Source organism: Dichomitus squalens (assembly GCF_000275845.1).
Source record: "Dichomitus squalens LYAD-421 SS1 unplaced genomic scaffold DICSQscaffold_8, whole genome shotgun sequence".
Taxonomy (NCBI): Eukaryota; Fungi; Basidiomycota; class Agaricomycetes; order Polyporales; family Polyporaceae; genus Dichomitus; species Dichomitus squalens.
The window spans coordinates 235376-251921 of NW_006766890.1; the positions used below are offsets into that span (position 1 = coordinate 235376).

The 16546-nt window shown below is 59.0% G+C and overlaps 6 protein-coding genes across 6 annotated transcripts; 4 read left to right on the forward strand and 2 right to left on the reverse strand.

Annotated features, from left to right (window-relative positions):
- Positions 1-341: 341 nt before the first annotated feature.
- DICSQDRAFT_135106 (uncharacterized protein) lies at positions 342-1469 on the forward strand. Its single transcript, XM_007364124.1, has 4 exons — positions 342-467; positions 538-868; positions 930-1024; positions 1089-1469. Exons 1-4 carry the CDS (start codon positions 352-354, stop codon positions 1318-1320), a joined length of 774 nt encoding a protein of 257 aa, XP_007364186.1. The 5' UTR covers positions 342-351; the 3' UTR covers positions 1321-1469.
- Positions 1470-1723: 254 nt separating this feature from the next.
- DICSQDRAFT_154094 (armadillo/beta-catenin/plakoglobin) lies at positions 1724-3050 on the forward strand. Its single transcript, XM_007364125.1, has 8 exons — positions 1724-1992; positions 2052-2123; positions 2186-2295; positions 2367-2428; positions 2500-2619; positions 2677-2756; positions 2806-2874; positions 2937-3050. Exons 1-8 carry the CDS (start codon positions 1900-1902, stop codon positions 2979-2981), a joined length of 651 nt encoding a protein of 216 aa, XP_007364187.1. The 5' UTR covers positions 1724-1899; the 3' UTR covers positions 2982-3050.
- Positions 3051-3290: 240 nt separating this feature from the next.
- Positions 3291-9168, forward strand: DICSQDRAFT_135108 (assimilatory sulfite reductase). The gene is made up of 10 exons (XM_007364126.1): positions 3291-5965; positions 6025-6116; positions 6182-7440; positions 7492-7668; positions 7726-8273; positions 8336-8457; positions 8518-8588; positions 8653-8701; positions 8758-8783; positions 8837-9168. The coding sequence occupies exons 1-3, from the start codon at positions 3304-3306 to the stop codon at positions 6653-6655; spliced, it is 3228 nt and encodes a 1075-aa protein (XP_007364188.1). The 5' UTR covers positions 3291-3303; the 3' UTR covers positions 6656-7440; positions 7492-7668; positions 7726-8273; positions 8336-8457; positions 8518-8588; positions 8653-8701; positions 8758-8783; positions 8837-9168.
- Positions 9169-9482: 314 nt separating this feature from the next.
- DICSQDRAFT_83513 (oxidoreductase) lies at positions 9483-11262 on the forward strand. The gene is made up of 5 exons (XM_007364127.1): positions 9483-9917; positions 9972-10167; positions 10246-10432; positions 10494-10792; positions 10856-11262. The coding sequence occupies exons 1-5, from the start codon at positions 9620-9622 to the stop codon at positions 11034-11036; spliced, it is 1161 nt and encodes a 386-aa protein (XP_007364189.1). The 5' UTR covers positions 9483-9619; the 3' UTR covers positions 11037-11262.
- Positions 11263-11470: 208 nt separating this feature from the next.
- Positions 11471-13477, reverse strand: DICSQDRAFT_168517 (uncharacterized protein; the record flags this gene model as incomplete). Its single annotated transcript, XM_007364128.1, has 1 exon — positions 11471-13477. One exon carries the CDS (start codon positions 13475-13477, stop codon positions 11471-11473), a length of 2007 nt encoding a protein of 668 aa, XP_007364190.1.
- Positions 13478-14017: 540 nt separating this feature from the next.
- DICSQDRAFT_160688 (uncharacterized protein) lies at positions 14018-15835 on the reverse strand (the record flags this gene model as incomplete). The annotated part of the gene is made up of 2 exons (XM_007364129.1): positions 14018-15713; positions 15792-15835. The coding sequence occupies 2 exons, from the start codon at positions 15833-15835 to the stop codon at positions 14018-14020; spliced, it is 1740 nt and encodes a 579-aa protein (XP_007364191.1).
- Positions 15836-16546: the final 711 nt, after the last annotated feature.

The window sequence follows — 16546 nt, forward strand, 5'->3', positions numbered from 1 at the left end:
ACTGCCTGGGCCGCACTGGACCGTATGCAAGTTCGCCCAAAGCGCTCTGCACTACTCAAGCAGGTGTCCAGAACTCAGGGGGAGCCCCGGTCGCCATCTTACGCACAATATGAGACTGCGATCTGTGATGGGATGCGATCTGCTTGCGGGTTACTATGTAGGTACCATGGACGCGTGCCGAGGCTGAGCCAAGCACGGAGGCTGCAGCTGGTGTTCATAAAGTATTTGAGTGTGAAGTCGTAGTGCCCACTACGACGCACGAGTCTAGCAAGGTTAGGAGCCTGTTTGGATCACTGCAATTGGATACTTATTAGGTATTGACTCACATTTGTCATTGCCGCAGTAGACAACATGCAACTTGCTCGTGCTGCCTCAGCCTCCGCCCTTTCGTCCGGCGTTCTGATTCCGCTATATATCGATCCAGTTGGAGGACCGGACTGCTCAGGATGGGCTTCTCTTCTCAGCACGTGAGTAGCAATCCTAGAACGCTCACCCTTGGTGGTGTTTGCTGTTGCTGAACGGACTTCACCTACGAAGCATAACAGCTCACCCTGCTGTGCCCTACTACGCCGTCATTAACCCAAACAGCGGGCCAGGCGACGCCAACACACAACCGGGGCTCGAGTACCAGCAGTGCATCCCCATCCTGAAGTCAGCGTCCAGCAGCGTCACCGTGCTCGGGTACGTCCACACGTCTTACGCCGACCCCTCCCAGACGGCACGCGTCCTCCAGGACGTGCACACGTACGCCGAATGGAACTCGCCATACGGAGTCCAGGGTATTTTCTTCGACGAGGTCTCAGGAGCGACGGCAGACTTCGCCACGTACCAGAACTATACAGGTGAGGCGCAGAAGTCGTTCGACTTCGTAAGTGCCCTGAATCCTCTGAGCATATATGACATGATATTGACTCGCGCGACGTACGTAGATCGCTCTGAACCCCGGGGCGGCTCCTGAGGACACCGACTACTACAGCCTAGCGGACATCCTGCTGACAGCGGAGGACTTCTATGCCGATTTCAGGTGCGCGTCCTGCTGACTTTCGGCAGTGTGTACAAGCCTCTCATGTTCTGTGCGACGATCACAGCCCGAATCAGCTTTCTCTTGGCCCGAGCACGCCCGCATCCAAACAGGCGATAGTCCTGACAGACGGGCCGTCCACCCCTCCGGCGGACCTGGTCTCACAGCTGATCACGACGGACAAGGTCGGCGCGTTCTGGGTGACCGACGATACTCAAGCAAACGGCGCGAACCCTTACGACACTCTGCCCGCCGACATCGAGTCGTTCGTTGCCGATGTGGAGGCGGCGCAGTCTTGAATGCGTCAAAGAAAAGATGCTCCATATCCGTAGTGCGCTGGCGCACGCTCATCGAGGTCCTAGGGACGAGATCGTGACCATTAGGCTATGTATTTGCATGCGTCTCCTGTGTAGATGGAAAGCTGTTTCTACAACCGTTCACCCACCTCTGCATGAGTTGTCAAATGGTTTAGGGACGATTATATCCAATCGCTTATCACAGACAGACGCCAACAGTTCGAGCTTGTGGCTCGGCTAATCCTTCTGGTTCTCTACTCTATCTGCCATTTACAGTTCGATATCGACCAATGGGTACCACAAATCGTCTATCTGCGCGCCGCTATCGCGTATATACACGCAGCAAGGCCTCCCGTCAAACCGCACGATAAGTGACCTAATCACGGCACGGTAACCAGTCAGGAGGCTCGGACTGCACGACCCGGGGCTCGCGGCAGCGGGCTCTTCGAGCTGCACCTAAGCCTCGTTCCGAACGCATCCATTCCGTGCACCACCATCTGTCCCTACCTTCCTTGTCTGTCGTGCGCCTGGCTTTCTTAAGAACAGGCCAACATTTGCTGTCGCAGTACTACGCACCTGACGATGTCGAAGCTCCACGTCCTCCAGCACCCAGTCGTGAACGCGCGTCTCTCGAAGCTACGCCAGACGACCACTTCGGCGAAGGAGTTCCGCGAGGTAGGCCCCGTTCGTGATGTACTCAATCGTGCAGCGCCTCTAAGTTTGTCTGCACCCAGGGCATACATGATATCAGCTTGATCCTGGGCATCGAAGCGAGCCGGGACCTGGAGGAAGAGACGTTCAGCGGGGTATGTTCCGATCCGTACAAGCGTTACCCCCAGCACCGGGCATTGACGGCACGTTTGGACAGCAAACGCCAATAGGGCCCTTTACGGGCTCCGTGATCAAGCCCCATATCGGCCTTACGCCGGTGTTGCGGGCGGGGATGGGCATGACGGACGCGCTGCTGAACCTGTTCCCGTACGTCCGTCCCTTCGCGTGCCACTCAGCCGGGCTGATGTTGACCTGCCATACGTGTCCGTGCAATGCAGTGCGGCGCGCGTGTACCACCTCGGGATCTTCAGGGAGAAGGTGTCGCTGCAGCCGGTGGAATGTGAGTCGTCGTCGGCTTTGTTCCTACGTTTTCGGTCATCTGGAGACTAATGGTGGTATGGCGTATGCAAGACTACTCGAAGCTGCCCCCGAACCCGACCGTTGACCAAGTTTTCCTCCTCGACCCTCTCATCGCCACTGGCGGTACTGCGTGCGCGGCGATGAACATGATCCTTGAATGGGGCATCCCAGGTGAGTTTTTGGAATATATCACGAAGTCAATCGCTGACGCGTAGAAAACCGTGCTAGTGAACAAGATCAAACTATTGTGCGTTCTCGCATCCCAGGCAGGATTGAAGCGCGTCCAGGCAGAGTACCCCGAGGTGGAGGTGAGCCCTACCTAGGCGTCGTTTTGTATAATCTCTGAAAAGGCTGTAGATCTGGGCAGCAGCAGTTGATCCAGAGTTGACACCGAATGGTCTCGTTTCTCCTGGACTGGGCGATACCGTGAGTTGTTTATCAGCATCTCCTGACAATGTGGGACGTGCTCACCAATCGCGGTGAATCAGGGCGACCGTCTGTACAACACGTTGAAGGATAATGAGGGATTGTAGGATAACGGTAGCTGTACAAAGAGCTGAGCCCCGTGGCATCGTATCTTTGAAATGCATCGCAAGTTTGGCAACGACGTTGAGTACTTGAATCGAGGGCGCGACGCGACGCGTTGGATGTAGAGACGCGATCACGTGGAAGAGGGGCATAACGCCATCGTTTGCACGGTTTGCACCATGGCCGGCGGGAAAACGCTGCCCGGCTCACGACGAAACTTGCGCCCGCATTCCGAATCCGTCTGCGAATAAATCGGCGCAATAATCGTGCGGGCCTCCGTCGCTCACGCTCCCCGACGTCTCTCTCTTCATCCTCTGAACTGCAGTCATGCCCTCACCTGAGCAGTCGGGCGCATCAACGCCGTTCTCAACTACAACGACGCTCTCGGCACCTTCCACTCCGAAGCTCAAGGAAGCGGCCAATGACCTCCAGAGGATTGCAGACGCCGGCGCTATAACCGCCTCCACGCTTGTCGAGTATATCGCTTCGCGTAACACCTCCAGCTCCTCCGTCTTCGTTTACGATCTCGCAGAACAGGCTGGCTTTGGCACGCTCACAAAGTCATGGTCCGAGGCCGGAGAAGCTACTGCGCCCGTCGTCAGCCTCCAGACTCGCGCAGGAGCAGGTCTCAGCTTGGTCGGCCGTCTCTCCCAAGGCTCTAGCAAGGATGCCGCAAAAAGTGCCGTCCTCACCGCCTACACCACCCCTTCTGGGCTGGCCGCCATGGTCCAGTCGTTGTCCTACCTTCCCCCAGCGACCCCGACGAGTAGGTTGGTCATCCAGGTCCCGACCGTGACGCCCGTGGGAGAGCACTTTACTCTCTCGCCCACCCTCGCGCCCTTTACCCCCGCGCTGACCCTCCTCCCGGAGGGCTTCACCGTGCTCCTCTCGGCAACCCCGCAGGAGACGGTTGCGCTCGCTGCACTTGCCTACAAGTTGACGGGTACGCATGTCGTACATCTTTTCGACCACCACAGCTCCGCTCGCGAGACTGGCCATACCTCCAGCCCTCTGACCGTCGTACCGGAGCCTGGTCTGACCCTCGAGGATGGCCTCAAGGCTGCCGGATATGCTACTCTCGAATACGCAGGCAGCCAGGATGCCGAAGCTGTGATCGTCCTGCTCAACGGTCCTCTCGCGCTCACCGCGAAGGCACTTGCGAGCCGCGTCCCTGGCTTGGGGGTACTCATCGTCCGCGCCCTTCGCCCTTGGAACGAGGACACTCTTCGTAGCGTTCTGCCTGCATCCGCCAGGCGCGTGCACGTCTTCGATGACGTTCCCACCGAGAGCACTCAGGGCTCGCTGTATCTGGACGTCTTCTCTACGCTCCTGGACCCCCTGAAGGCGGGTCCCATCGTGAAGTCCCACCGCATCGTCCCTGCGCGCACTCAAGAGTTTATCAACAGCCCTGCGAGCTTCGCCAGCTACGTCTCGGAGTTGCTCCCTTCCCGAACTCCTGTTCTTCCGTCCGATGCTCCCACTCTCAAGAAGCTGCTGTTCTTCAGCACCCCCGGTTCATCGCTGTCTCCCCTTCCCCGCATGGTCGAGACGACCTTCCTGGCCCACAAATCGCTCACCTCGCGCTTGCTAACCGACCACGATGTCTTCTCCAAGCCCGGGGGCGTCACCGCTGACAGGATAGTGCTCTCGCCCAAGGGCGACACCCAGCCTTTCGTCCCGCTCTCGGCCATCTTGCCGATCTCATACGAGAGTACCGGAGTAGCGAACTTTGTCGCGGTGCTCGACCAGTCCCTCCTCAAGTCCCACGAGGTCCTCAGCCATGCCGCGCCGGGCTCCCCGGTGCTCGTTGTCACGGATTGGACGCCGGCAGAGCTCGCGACGACCTTGCAAAAGGAAACGGTTGCGCTCATCCAGGAGCGAAACCTCCACCTCTGCACGCTCGACGCGAAGAAGCTCGCCGCCGAGCTCGCCCCAAGCAACAAGCACGTCCACAAGGTCCTCGAGAACGTCATCGTCCTCCTCGCGTTCCTCCGCCTGTACCTCGCGGCGGCGGCCACAGAGGATCTGGTCCGCAAAGTCGCCGCGGCGGACCTCGGCGAGCTCGTCCAGGGCGTCGAGCTCACGAAGCTCGTCCACCAGGCGTGGACCGGCCTCGTCGAGATCGACCTCTCTTCACCCCCGGACTCCGAGCAGCCAGCGTCGTCGACCCCGCTCAAGCACTTCGAGTTCAACGCGATCGCCGTCGAGACCGCCGAGGGCGACACTGTTGTCAACGGCGCGCGCCTCGGCTCCTGGCACGACGCCGCCAAGCACATCCTTTTCCCCTCCGCCTTCACCCCCCCTGACGCCCTCTCCTTCTCCTCTCCCTCTTCTTCGTCGCAGGGGCAGAACCCCGCGCTGCGCCCGGAGCTGCCGGAGCGCACGTTCCTCGTGACGTGCACGGTGAACCGGCGGCTCACGCCGCTCGAGTACGACCGGAACGTGTTCCACCTCGAGTTCGACACGCGCGGGACGGGGCTCACGTACGAGATCGGGGAGGCGCTCGGCGTGCACGGGTGGAACGACGGCGGGGAGGTGCTCGAGTTCTGCCGGTGGTATGGGGTCGACCCCGCCAAGCTCATCACGCTCCCCGTCCCGGGGTCGGGCGCAGAAGGCGAGGGGAGCGCGCGGGTGCACACGCGCACGGTGTTTCAGGCGCTGCAGCAGCAGGTGGACCTGTTCGGGAAGCCGACGAAGACGTTCTACACGGAGCTCGCGGAGCACGCCGCGGACGTCGCGGACCGGTACGCGCTGCGGTTCATCGGGAGCCCCGAGGGCGCGGCGACGTTCAAGAAGCTGGGCGAGAAGGACACGGTGACGTTCGCGGACGTGCTGCGGCGGTACGGGAGCGCGCGCCCGGGCATCGAGGTCCTGTGCGAGCTCGTGGGGGACATCAAGCCGCGGCATTACAGCATCGCGAGCGCGCAGGCCGTCGTGGGCGACCGGGTGGACCTGCTCGTCGTCAGCGTCGAGTGGGTGACGCCGAGTGGTGAGCGGAGCGTCTGTCCGTCTGTCTGCAGGCCAATGCTGACCGTCCTCTCCGCGCAGGCTCTCCCCGCTACGGCCAGTGCACACGGTACCTCGCGGGCCTCAAGGTCGGCCAGAAGGTGACCGTCTCGATCAAGCCCAGCGTCATGAAGGTGCGCGCGCCCCATCCGCCCCTCCTCCCTAGCCATACATGCTGACATCCTACCCCTGCGCACAGCTCCCTCCAGACAACACGCAGCCGCTCATCATGGCCGGCCTCGGCACCGGCGCGGCGCCCTTCCGCGCCTTCCTCCAGTACCGCGCGCACCTCGCCTCGCAGGGGCTCCCCGTCGGGCCCACGTACTACTACTTCGGCTCGCGCCACCAGTCCCAGGAGTACCTGTACGGCGAGGAGATCGAGGCGTTCATCCTCGATGGGACGATCACGCGGGCCGGGCTCGCCTTCTCGCGCGACGGCCCGCGCAAGGTGTACATCCAGCACAAGATGCGCGAGGACAGCGCGGATCTCGCGCGCATGCTCTGGGCCGAGAAGGGCGTGTTCTACTTGTGTGGGCCGACGTGGCCTGTGCCGGACGTGTACGAGGCGCTTGTGGAGGCGCTGGGGTCGTACGCGGAGCTCGATCGGGAGAAGGCGGGCGCGTTCTTGGAGGGGCTTAAGGAGGAGGAGCGGTATGTCCTCGAGGTCTACTAAAAGGACCGAGGATGATTGAGTCTTGGGTACCCGATGTCAGAAGATATCTACTGAGATGTACATGCATTTATACAACACTAGATACCTCTGCAATCATCATGCAATTGGCAGATATGTAGTTGATGAGTAGTAAAGTAGTAGTGTCCAACGATGCTGTCAAGAGTCCACGCGCGTCCGTACAAAGCCGCAAGTTCAGTCCGTGCAAAGTACCTCGCCCACAAGCTACAGTTACCGAAGGGGAGTCGGCTCATAACCGGTAGACCGCACAAAGAGTTAGTACCTCCTCCCTCGCCCGTGCGTCTTCGAGGTCCACCACCAGTACCCAGCGAGCGCAATGATCGCCAGGCCCACCACGCTGACCACGACCCCAATAGCGATCTTCGCCCCAGTGCTGAGATGGCCCGGGCCGTGCTTGCAGCCAGTGCTCACGGCCGCGTCGCACGGGGACCCGCTCGGCTTCACGGCGGCGTACGAGCCCGGCTGGACCTGCGTGTACCACGGATCGCCCGAGCCCACGACGAGCGCGTTCGCGGCGAGCGTTAGCAGGGGCGCGTTGTAGTCGAGCGCGACCTCGTTCTCGACCCAATCGCTCCGGAGGTCGTAGAACAGGTCCTTCGGGCTCGGGCCGCCGACGACGCCACCGTAGAGGATGTACGCCTCCTGTGGCGGGTCGTTGGCGAAATCAGAGGGTGCGAGAACGGAGGGGTCGGGGGACACCCAGCCGGTCGAGATCGCAGAATGAGGGTTCACAGGGGAGTCGGGGTGTACGCCGACGACGTAAGGGACTGCAGATCGTCGTGAGGGTGTTGTGCAATGCAGGAAAGCAGAGAACGTACCGTTCATTGGATTCTTGCCCATCACGTAGTCGATTTGCCCCTGTGCGTATGCGCGGTACTCGTCCATCTGGCTGCTGCTGATGCCCGTTGCGGCATAGATCATCATGAGCATGGCCGTGTTGAGAGCAGGGTTCAGAGACGCCTCGTCCGAGTCGCCGGGGAAGTATAGTAACCCGCCTGCACCAAAAGCCTACTGAACAACCGTCTACCGGGATACCAGGCTGATTTGCTCACCGTTCGTCAAGTACGATCGCCCGTTCTTGTTGATGAAGACGTTGAAGTACTGTTCGACAGCGCTCTGCCACAAGTTCAAGGTGACATTGCTGCCAGAGACGACGTTCGGATACGCATTTGCAATGGCAGCGCCAAGGAGCGGCACAGCAGGCGTCTTGGAGTCCCAGTTGAACACGGCCTCCTCGCCCGCCTGCAAGGAAAACGCAAGGTTTCCGGAGTAATACCACTTGATGGCGTCGTTATAGTACGTAGACGCGTTCGAGCCCGTCTCCGATAGCGCGAGGAACATGGCGGCAATCGCGAGCTCGTCCTTGTAGTCTAAAGACGCGTACCCGTCTCCGGCGGCCGGAACTGCTTTTTGGTACAGCTGCATGGGCGAGTTTGTGGCGAAGGCGTAGAGATCGCGCGCATGCCCCTGAAGCAGCGCAGCATAGGTCGCGTTCTGGAGGGTGGAGGTAGAGCTGGACGCCGAGAGCGTGCGGTTATTGTATAGGGCTGAGCAAGCGGCAAACGCCGCTGCGCCTTGAGCTGCAGCGTCCGTGCCAGGGCTACGTCGTATAAGGTTTCCGATGTCAGTGTCGCTGGGCATGGATTGGAACGTCGGGCGGACCTTGTGCTGTTGATCTGGAACGAGGGCCGGGGAGTAGGTATGCCTTGATCTCCTCCCCAGTAATTGTTGTCCACGTTGGGGTCGCCGACTTCGACGTAGAATGTATTTGGGGAGGGATGAGCCTGCATGACCAACGTGTCAAATTATTGAAGACGGGTGTCCTGTCCCGTAATAGATCCCACCTTCATGAGCCAGTCCAATCCCCAGCGGAGAGCGTCGTCGAGGTATGCAGTTTGATTAGCAAGGTCGTATCCTTGTAGCGAGCACAATGAGCACTATGCTTCACAGGTAAATGAATGATATGCGTTGATGCTTACCTCGGCCAGATGTGAGGGCACCGAAGCAAATAGACATCATAGAGAATGACTGTTGGACGGTAAAGTCTCAGCGACGTGCTTGAGGTCGCTAGGAGGAACGCATACCATAGGGAACGTGAACTTGACATAGTCTAGAAAACAGAAGTATGAGATGGGGAACCACAAAGCATGGCATCACGCGCACCTCCTGCATCGTAGTAACCCCCGGTGAGATCGAGACCCGCATCCTTGCCATCGTCAAGAGCGCTGTCATTGCGCCAGAGGACTCGCTTATTTGGGGGTAGCTTCCCACTGCGTTGCTCTTCGTAGAAGTAGAGCAGGTTGCCGACGACATTGGACCATTGCTGATTAGGCGAAGTGCCATTGGAGGATTGTGTCCCGACGGAAGCATTAGGAGGCAGCCATGGCTGGGAAGGGAGAGGAAGCTGGGCATGAACTAGAGGGAGCGTAAGCAGACATGGCGACAACACAGACGCGAGCCACATCGGGTGATGAGGGAAGGATGAGGAAGGGAAAGAGGGGGGGGCAAGTGTCCGGGGCCACAAGGGCGTCGTGTTTTAGCCGAGAACGAGGATGAGCTCATTAATTGGCGTGGCGTGCCCGTATTTCCATATCAGGCATGTCACCTGCCTTGTATGACTGGAAGGATGGAGGCTGTGCATGTCCTCGACTGTCCTCCTCGAAGTCGACACCATATATGAGTACTATGTCTGACCTCGTGGGGTTCAACTGCAGCATATTTTCCGGACTCTCATTGACTGCGATGCTCTTGACTCCCCCAACGCTTGGCAAGACACCTTAACCACCCAGCGCACGCTCCAGTTCGACTCATCCGGCTCGGCCCGACGTCCCGCTCTTCCACCACAATCGATGTCGGGCCCGCCGTGACCCCATATAAGAACTGGTGGCGGAGGATGCATGCCAGCACTTTGTCTCCTCCATCTTGAGCTCGAGGCATAGTATCCCGATGGCACCTATCAAGACCTGCGTTATTGGCGTCGGCCTTGGCGGCCTCACCTTCCATGCCCCCTTCGTACTCGCTCTTCCGCATCTATTCACCCTCCATGCCGTGATGGAACGCAATCCGGCTACTCCTGGGGGTAAATTGCAAGCCCGCTTCGGAGAAGAAGCAGCCAAGGGCGTCACGATCCATCGTACCTACGATGCTGTCCTCGCGGACCCCGATGTCGAGCTGGTGGTGATCAGCACCCCGAGCGAGACCCACTACGAGTTCGCGAAGAAGGCGCTCGAGGCTGGAAAACATGGTACGTTCCTCGACGCCTCAGTGCAATCAGAGATGGAGCTGACAGCGCACGCAGTCCTCGTCGACAAGCCTGTGACTGCGCACTTCTCGCAGGCGCAGGAGCTCGGCGCGCTCGCCAAGTCTAAGAACCTCGTCCTCTATCCGTTCCAAAACCGCCGCTGGGACTCGGATTTCCTTGCCCTCAGGAAACTGCTCGACCTCCCCGCCGACCATCCGCAGTCTCTCGGGACGCTCTACGAGTTCGAGTCTCGGTACGTACATCCTCCCCAAAGTACATCGCCTCCGACGGGCGGAGTCTCTGGACCGTAGTTTACATGCTATGCCTACAGGTTCGATCGCTTCCGGGTGGAACTCAAAGGAACGTGGAAGGACCTCCCTCTCGAGGCCAACGGTCTTGTGTACGACCTCGCCGCGCACACCATCGACCAGGTCCTCGTCCTCTTCGGCCGCCCGACCAAGCTCACCGCCTTCAGGGAGAACATCCGCGGCATCGGCAGCAAAGACGTCGATGATGCTGTAAGCACTTCCCTCTCCCCCTCTTTCCTCAAGGACCAGAATTGACGGATCACGAGCGCAGTTCACGATCTTCCTCCACTACCCGCCCCGGCCCGCGGCCCCGGGCCACGTCCAGCCGACGTCGTTCACCGCGATCCTTCGCGGCCACATCCTCTCCGTGCGCTCGCCACAGGTGCGGTACGTCGTGCGCGGAACGCACGGCACGTACCTAAAGTACGGCGTCGACGTCCAGGAGGACCAGCTCAAGGTCATCCCGAGCCCCGCGGGCATCGTACAGAGCGAGTCGTACGGCGTCGAGCCCGAGGAGATATACGGGACCGTCGAGAGCCTGGGCGAGGGGGGCGAGGTGGTCAAATCTGTGTAAGTCTCCAGGCGTCCTATAGCCCTGCCAGTGCACGTGTACGTGGTCTGACATGGGCGCAGATGGCCATCCACCGAGCGCGGACAGTATGTGAAGCTGTTCGAGAACGTCGCGGCGGTCATCAGGGACGGCGCCGAACAGTCGGTCAAGTGGGAGGAGTCCGCGGAAGTCATCGAGCTGATCGAGCTGGCGTACAAGAGTGCTGCTGAGGAGCGCACACTGCCTGTCCCTCCGCGTCAGTGAAGGGCCCCGAGAGATCGCTTTCAGAGGGGAGCGTGACGATACCACCAGGTGAAGTTTGAAATCTGTATCCTATTTTATCCAAAATGTATCTGTATGCCATGGCAGTTGATGTCGCGACGCAGAGCGCGAAGCGGGAGCAAGAGCACGGATGATGCTTAGATGATTGTTGATGTTAGTATACGGGTTCGACTAAGCGTCCTGTTCTCATCTTACTAGCAATCGTCATACATTCATCGACTACTAACAACATGCATTCAAGCATCACCATGAGTCATGGCCTCGCGAGGCAATGAAGAGGATCAGGAAAGGAAACCAAGAAAGAAAACGGCCCGCTCCGAATTTCGAATAGTGGGCTACGCACTGCTCAACGAAGATAAGCAAGTGTGAATGTGATATCTAAGATGAGTGTACTAGTACTGTACTATTATAACCAATCAGTCCCAACTCGTCGGGATCACGAGCTGCCCATCCCAGCGTAAATCCACTCCGAGCCCGTCTAACACTTGTAGATTCCCCACGTCCTCAAGGTGGCAGTCATCAAATTCCAACGACATGCCCGAGGCCCCTTGCTGGCGACGCATCTGCAAACACCGCCCGAGCGCGACGATGTCTAGCCCGTACTGGATCCCCTTCGTCTGGTACAACATCGAATCAGAGGTCGACTCGTGCCTGCCCTTCAGATGAGAGCCCCCTGCGTCCTCCGAGGCGATGTCAATTCTGGTGATCTGCAGTACGCGCAATTGGGGGAACAGGACGCGAGGCAGTTCGTGATTGGGCCTGACCGTCGCCCCCGTCCTGGACGCGCTCGCGCTCACATCGGCCTGGCTCGGGACATCATCGTCCATCGCGTCGTCAAGGGCCTCGGAAGCGCGCACGCTGAGCTCCATGTCTTGTCGTGCCTGCGCGTCCTCGGGGGAGTCGTGTGCGGCCTCCTGCCTGGCGTCCTTGTTGAACGCGAGCCAATGCCACTGGTCCGTCCCCGCACGGATCGCAAGGGCGACGTCCTGCGGGTCGAGCACGCCGGTGTTCTCTGCCAGCAGGGCCGGAAGCCCGAAGGCGGACGCGCCGTTGACGCGGAGGGCGGCGAGCCGCTTTGCGCGCTGGAACGTGCTCGCCCACTGGCGCCCGGTTTGGGTGCCGGACACAGAGAGCGCACGTAGGTGCGTGAGGTCGACTGCTTCGAGGACTGTGACGACGGCGTTGTACCCGAACCCGTGCTGGGTGCCGATCTGAAGCCGGGGACGGGCGTCCTCCCCCGTCCAGCCAAAGTCGCCGAACTGGTGAGATTCTTCCTGAGGCTCGCCGTCGATAGACCACATCGAGACGCTGTGCAGGACACCCGAGTCGCTCGTGATACACGTGGCCTCGCGGATAGTCTCCTTAGAGAAAAGGTTGCGGAAGGCGAGCTGGAAGTATTCTCTGTTGGCGCGGTTGACGGCGTTGACGACGTGGAAGCGCATACGCGTCTCGAACGGCCAGCGGGTATGCATGAGGACGGTGGCGATCTCCTGGTTCTTGCCGGAGAGGTCGATGTATTTGAGGTGATGTAAGAACGCGATGATGGGTTCGCGGGAAATGGGGGGAAGTTGTGGCTGAAAGTTCGGGGCCACAATATGGGAACTTCGCCAGCTAGCGCGAAGGGTCTCGAGTTGGGGTAGCGAGCGTAACACGAGAATGAGATTCCAGATGCTGTCGTTCTCGCCAATATCGCAGCAGGAGATGTCGAGATGTAGAAGGGAAGGGCCTAGAAGGGAGTTTGGCATTTGGATGACAACGCCTGACAGGACAACAGAGCGTAGACGTGGCAAGATGGCCCCGCCGAATATGTGGGTTGGGACGAAAGGGACCGAATGTCTGGCTAGTCGGGATTCCCCTACTGCCTCAATCCGGACAGACTCGATAGAATCAGCAGGGCCTGCAAGCGCTTCCCATATAGTTTCGCACTCTTCCCAGTCGAGCAAAAGTATGAGCTCCCGGAGCCTGGGGACGAGTGGCTTGAGGTGATGTATCATGCGAGCGTAGCGGTCGAGGAGCCGATCAAGGCGAAGACACCCATTGCAATAGGAGTTGGGGCTGAACAGAGGGATGACGAAGGTGAACGGCATGCTCTGCGCACGAGGAAGCAGGGTTTCGATGATGTCGTTCCCGATTCGTGGCTCGAAGGCGAACCAGGTCCATAGGCGCACGCAGCTCAGAGAGACATCTCGCCAGTGCCTACAAACGTGCGTCACGTTGAGCCAGGCATATAAGGATTTGTGTACGAGGGTGTCCTCGTCGCATTCACGTAGCGCAGATATGAGTTGCTTCTCGCGAATGCTGGCCGCGTGTTGAAGGAAAATCTCGCTGAGGATTTCTGGTGGGAGCTTGGAGATCGAAGCCTGTGCATTGTGTTCTCCCTTGAGCTGGCTGAGCCGAGCTTCCAGAGATGTTATCTCTTCCATAAGCGTCTGCGGCCCGGGAGATATTCTGAAAATTTACACCACCGTATGAGATTCTCAGTGCGGCGAGCCACGCGAACGATTCAAGTACATACAGGTCAGTCGATACTGTGTCTTGCATTGTAGCCGGGTTGGTGTTCTGCGCCTTACCGCGTTAGTATATCGTTCTGTTCCTGTGGGAGAAATTGAGAAGAGATCAGCAGGCTCTTTGAAACAAGATGCGCACTGTCGGAGTCACGGCTTGAATGGATGTTGCGTCCATTCCACACGTATCCAAGCGCCCTTGCTGCATGTACACATTCTATCTAACACGGTCACGTGCATTAGAGTCTGCAACGCCACTACGATGAGCAGGGCGGGTTCATGTTCATGATCAGATTCACAGACAATCTTGCACAGGTACATTCAAAACTGTCAAGTGGTGCTGATTATTGACAAGCAATGCAAGCTAGTGTACTAGTACTACAGAATACAGTGGACAGTGACGCGCTACACAGGAACTCAAACATTACATGGACCGCGTCTTCGTAAAGAGCGGTCCGCTCAGAAAAACTCGTGAATCTCTCTTGTGTCGCCTGGGGGAAAGGGGAGACTTTTGCTGGAACTCGGTTCAGCAGCGACACCGCAGGTGTGGCATCTGCCACCCACTGGGACCTCAAGCCGCGCTGCACGGTGAACGTCACCCTCGATCTGTACCGGGGGCAAAGTCCATTCATAGGATGCAGGTTTCGGATCGCCCGAGAGCGGGTTCAGGAGGCTCGATAGCCGCATCCTCGACGCGTCCCGTGGCTTTTTTGATAGCTCCTCGGGCCACTTGAACTCGAGTGCCTGAGGCGCGGACGCTACACCGTTTGAGATCGGCGGGTTTCTGGCGGGATAGCGTCGTTGATGACCCCCTCCGAGGACATCATCGAGGGCGACGATCCCAGCTGATGAGGCGCGTTCCTCAAGGCGAAGATGCACACCTTTTGGGACTCCCTCCAACCAGGTAGACCAGGGAGTGGTAGACGGCGCGAGGCCCGAAATGCGGACATTCCGTAAATGCGAGAGATCGAGACTGCGCAGGACGGGAGGTAAGGTGTGAACGCCGTCTCCGGTCAAGACGAGCCGTGGGGGACTATCAGGGTTGAGTCCCTCTACGGCTGCCGGCTCACCGGCCCAAGCACGACAAGTCTCAGGCACCGGAGTACTACTGCCAGGAGCCACGACGGCATAGTTGATCGTGTGAAGTGGTTCGTCGAGGAGGACCGCGCGCAGGGCGTGCGTCAGGGGCTCGAGTTCGCTGCTGCGAATCTCGCCTGTCTCATAGGACAAAATACCGACTGATATCGTGGTGGATGACGGGAAGCGCAGCTGGGAGAGTAAGGCTCCCGTCTTCCTCATGGCTCCTCGGATGTCGAGTAAGCGCAGATTGGGAAGGTCGACAATGATGTCTACAGGGCTGTATTCGGGTACCGAGTCGGTGATGAGAGTCTCGAGAAGCGGCAAGGTGGTCAACATCTCGAGGAACATCCGTATTCCCACGGCAGCAGGCTCCAGACGCTTGCGATGGATGATCTCGAGGTGCCGAATGGAGGGACGGAAGAGCGAGTTGTTCCACGCGAAGTCCCCGTTTGAGATTGTGAGTGTATGGAGCATGGGTAGCTGGTAATCGAAGAGGACCGGCGGGATTTCGCGGTTTTGCGCGACGATCTGGCATGGTGCTTCAGAACCGAAAGCAATATGGAGGGATCTGAGATTTTCCGCCGGTCGCTTTAAGGCACCGCAGAGCTCGCCCGCAGTGCAATCGGTGTCGTCGAGGACGAGGTAAAGGTCCCGGATCCTGGGCAGCAGATGGCGGATCTGCGCAACAGCGGGAGTACGCCATGCCTTGCCCTCGCGGGTAGGACTCCGGGTCTGGTGGTAGACGATGGAGAGGTTGAGTCTACCTGCCCGCTGCAGAACATCGGGATGGAGGACCCCGGGAACAGTGCGGGGTTGCAGCGCCACGAAGGTCCACAACTTCGCGTAGTTGTGGGCGACATCCCGCCAATAGCGACACACGTGTGTGACAAGAATCCATTTGTAGTATCGCGAGGTCGGACCATCGCGCCACGGGTCCAAGAGGTTGTGAAGATGCTCGTCGCGGAGACGCGCCAAGTGGATGAGGAAGACCTTCGACAGGATTTCCGGAGGAAGTTTTATACACGGAGGTTGCGTGAACCCGGTCAGCGGGGGAGTGCCCCTCTCGAGGACAACACTACCGTGATAGCGTACGCTAGATGCATGTCAGCTCACATGTATGAGCTGACCAGCGGAAGTCAAGGCCAGTGCTCACCTCGAAACGGATGCAGGATTGGGGAGCACGCCCGCTGTGGACATAGTGGCAGAAGGAGAGGCTTGATTGTCGTTCCCCTTCGTCGGGTAGGGCGCAAGGCAGATAAGTGCAGCGGAAGCGCGCGTCTGCCACTGAATGCTGCCGTAGACGGTAAGTTAGGGTTCATAAACGTTCAGGTGTCATGGAAGCAATGACGCATGAATGCTCGTCGCCAAAAGGGTCGAAGAGGCCGCTGATGCGTACGTCTTACGAGAATATGGGCGCCACACATGTCAGAGAACATATCATGCAGACGACAGGCTGGGACTGATTCGACGCACTATCATACTCCTTCTGGGGCTCCTTGTGCATTGCTCAATGTGAGCATGAGACCGCGGTCACATGCGAGCATTGCTCCCATGCATAGCGGAGAAAGAGGCGTCAACGTACACGGACTGCCCCGGGACGAGCAACCAACCGGGACTTCGAGAAGCACCCAAGAGTTCGCAGACTCCTCCAAGGGCGATAGCGTGGATTTTCACCTCGTAGGGGTCTCTCGACACGATAGTACCATCCGAAACCACCATAGGCGCGATGCTCGAAGCGGCCTCAGATGCCTGGGGTTTTCATGTGCTCGCGATTGACGCATTCGACCGTCCCAATCCAATCCATGACACCCACTGGCAACTAACGACGTCTATGAGAACCTCCCACGAATTCCTCACTTCGATGCCTCGCTTGCTCCTTCGCCCATCTCTGAGCTCGCACCGTTCGCT

Coding starts and splice junctions, on each gene's coding strand:
- DICSQDRAFT_83513 (XM_007364127.1), top strand. CDS start 9,620: ATGGCACCTATCAAGACCTGCGTTATTGGCGTCGGCCTTGGCGGCCTC. Junction 10,168..10,245: donor CTCTACGAGTTCGAGTCTCG/GTACGTACATCC, acceptor CTATGCCTACAG/GTTCGATCGCTTCCGGGTGG. Junction 10,433..10,493: donor GCAAAGACGTCGATGATGCT/GTAAGCACTTCC, acceptor TCACGAGCGCAG/TTCACGATCTTCCTCCACTA.
- DICSQDRAFT_135108 (XM_007364126.1), top strand. CDS start 3,304: ATGCCCTCACCTGAGCAGTCGGGCGCATCAACGCCGTTCTCAACTACA. Junction 5,966..6,024: donor CGAGTGGGTGACGCCGAGTG/GTGAGCGGAGCG, acceptor CTCTCCGCGCAG/GCTCTCCCCGCTACGGCCAG. Junction 6,117..6,181: donor TCAAGCCCAGCGTCATGAAG/GTGCGCGCGCCC, acceptor CCCTGCGCACAG/CTCCCTCCAGACAACACGCA.
- DICSQDRAFT_135106 (XM_007364124.1), top strand. CDS start 352: ATGCAACTTGCTCGTGCTGCCTCAGCCTCCGCCCTTTCGTCCGGCGTT. Junction 869..929: donor CGCAGAAGTCGTTCGACTTC/GTAAGTGCCCTG, acceptor CGACGTACGTAG/ATCGCTCTGAACCCCGGGGC. Junction 1,025..1,088: donor GACTTCTATGCCGATTTCAG/GTGCGCGTCCTG, acceptor CGACGATCACAG/CCCGAATCAGCTTTCTCTTG.
- DICSQDRAFT_154094 (XM_007364125.1), top strand. CDS start 1,900: ATGTCGAAGCTCCACGTCCTCCAGCACCCAGTCGTGAACGCGCGTCTC. Junction 2,429..2,499: donor GTCGCTGCAGCCGGTGGAAT/GTGAGTCGTCGT, acceptor GGCGTATGCAAG/ACTACTCGAAGCTGCCCCCG. Junction 2,620..2,676: donor CCTTGAATGGGGCATCCCAG/GTGAGTTTTTGG, acceptor AAACCGTGCTAG/TGAACAAGATCAAACTATTG.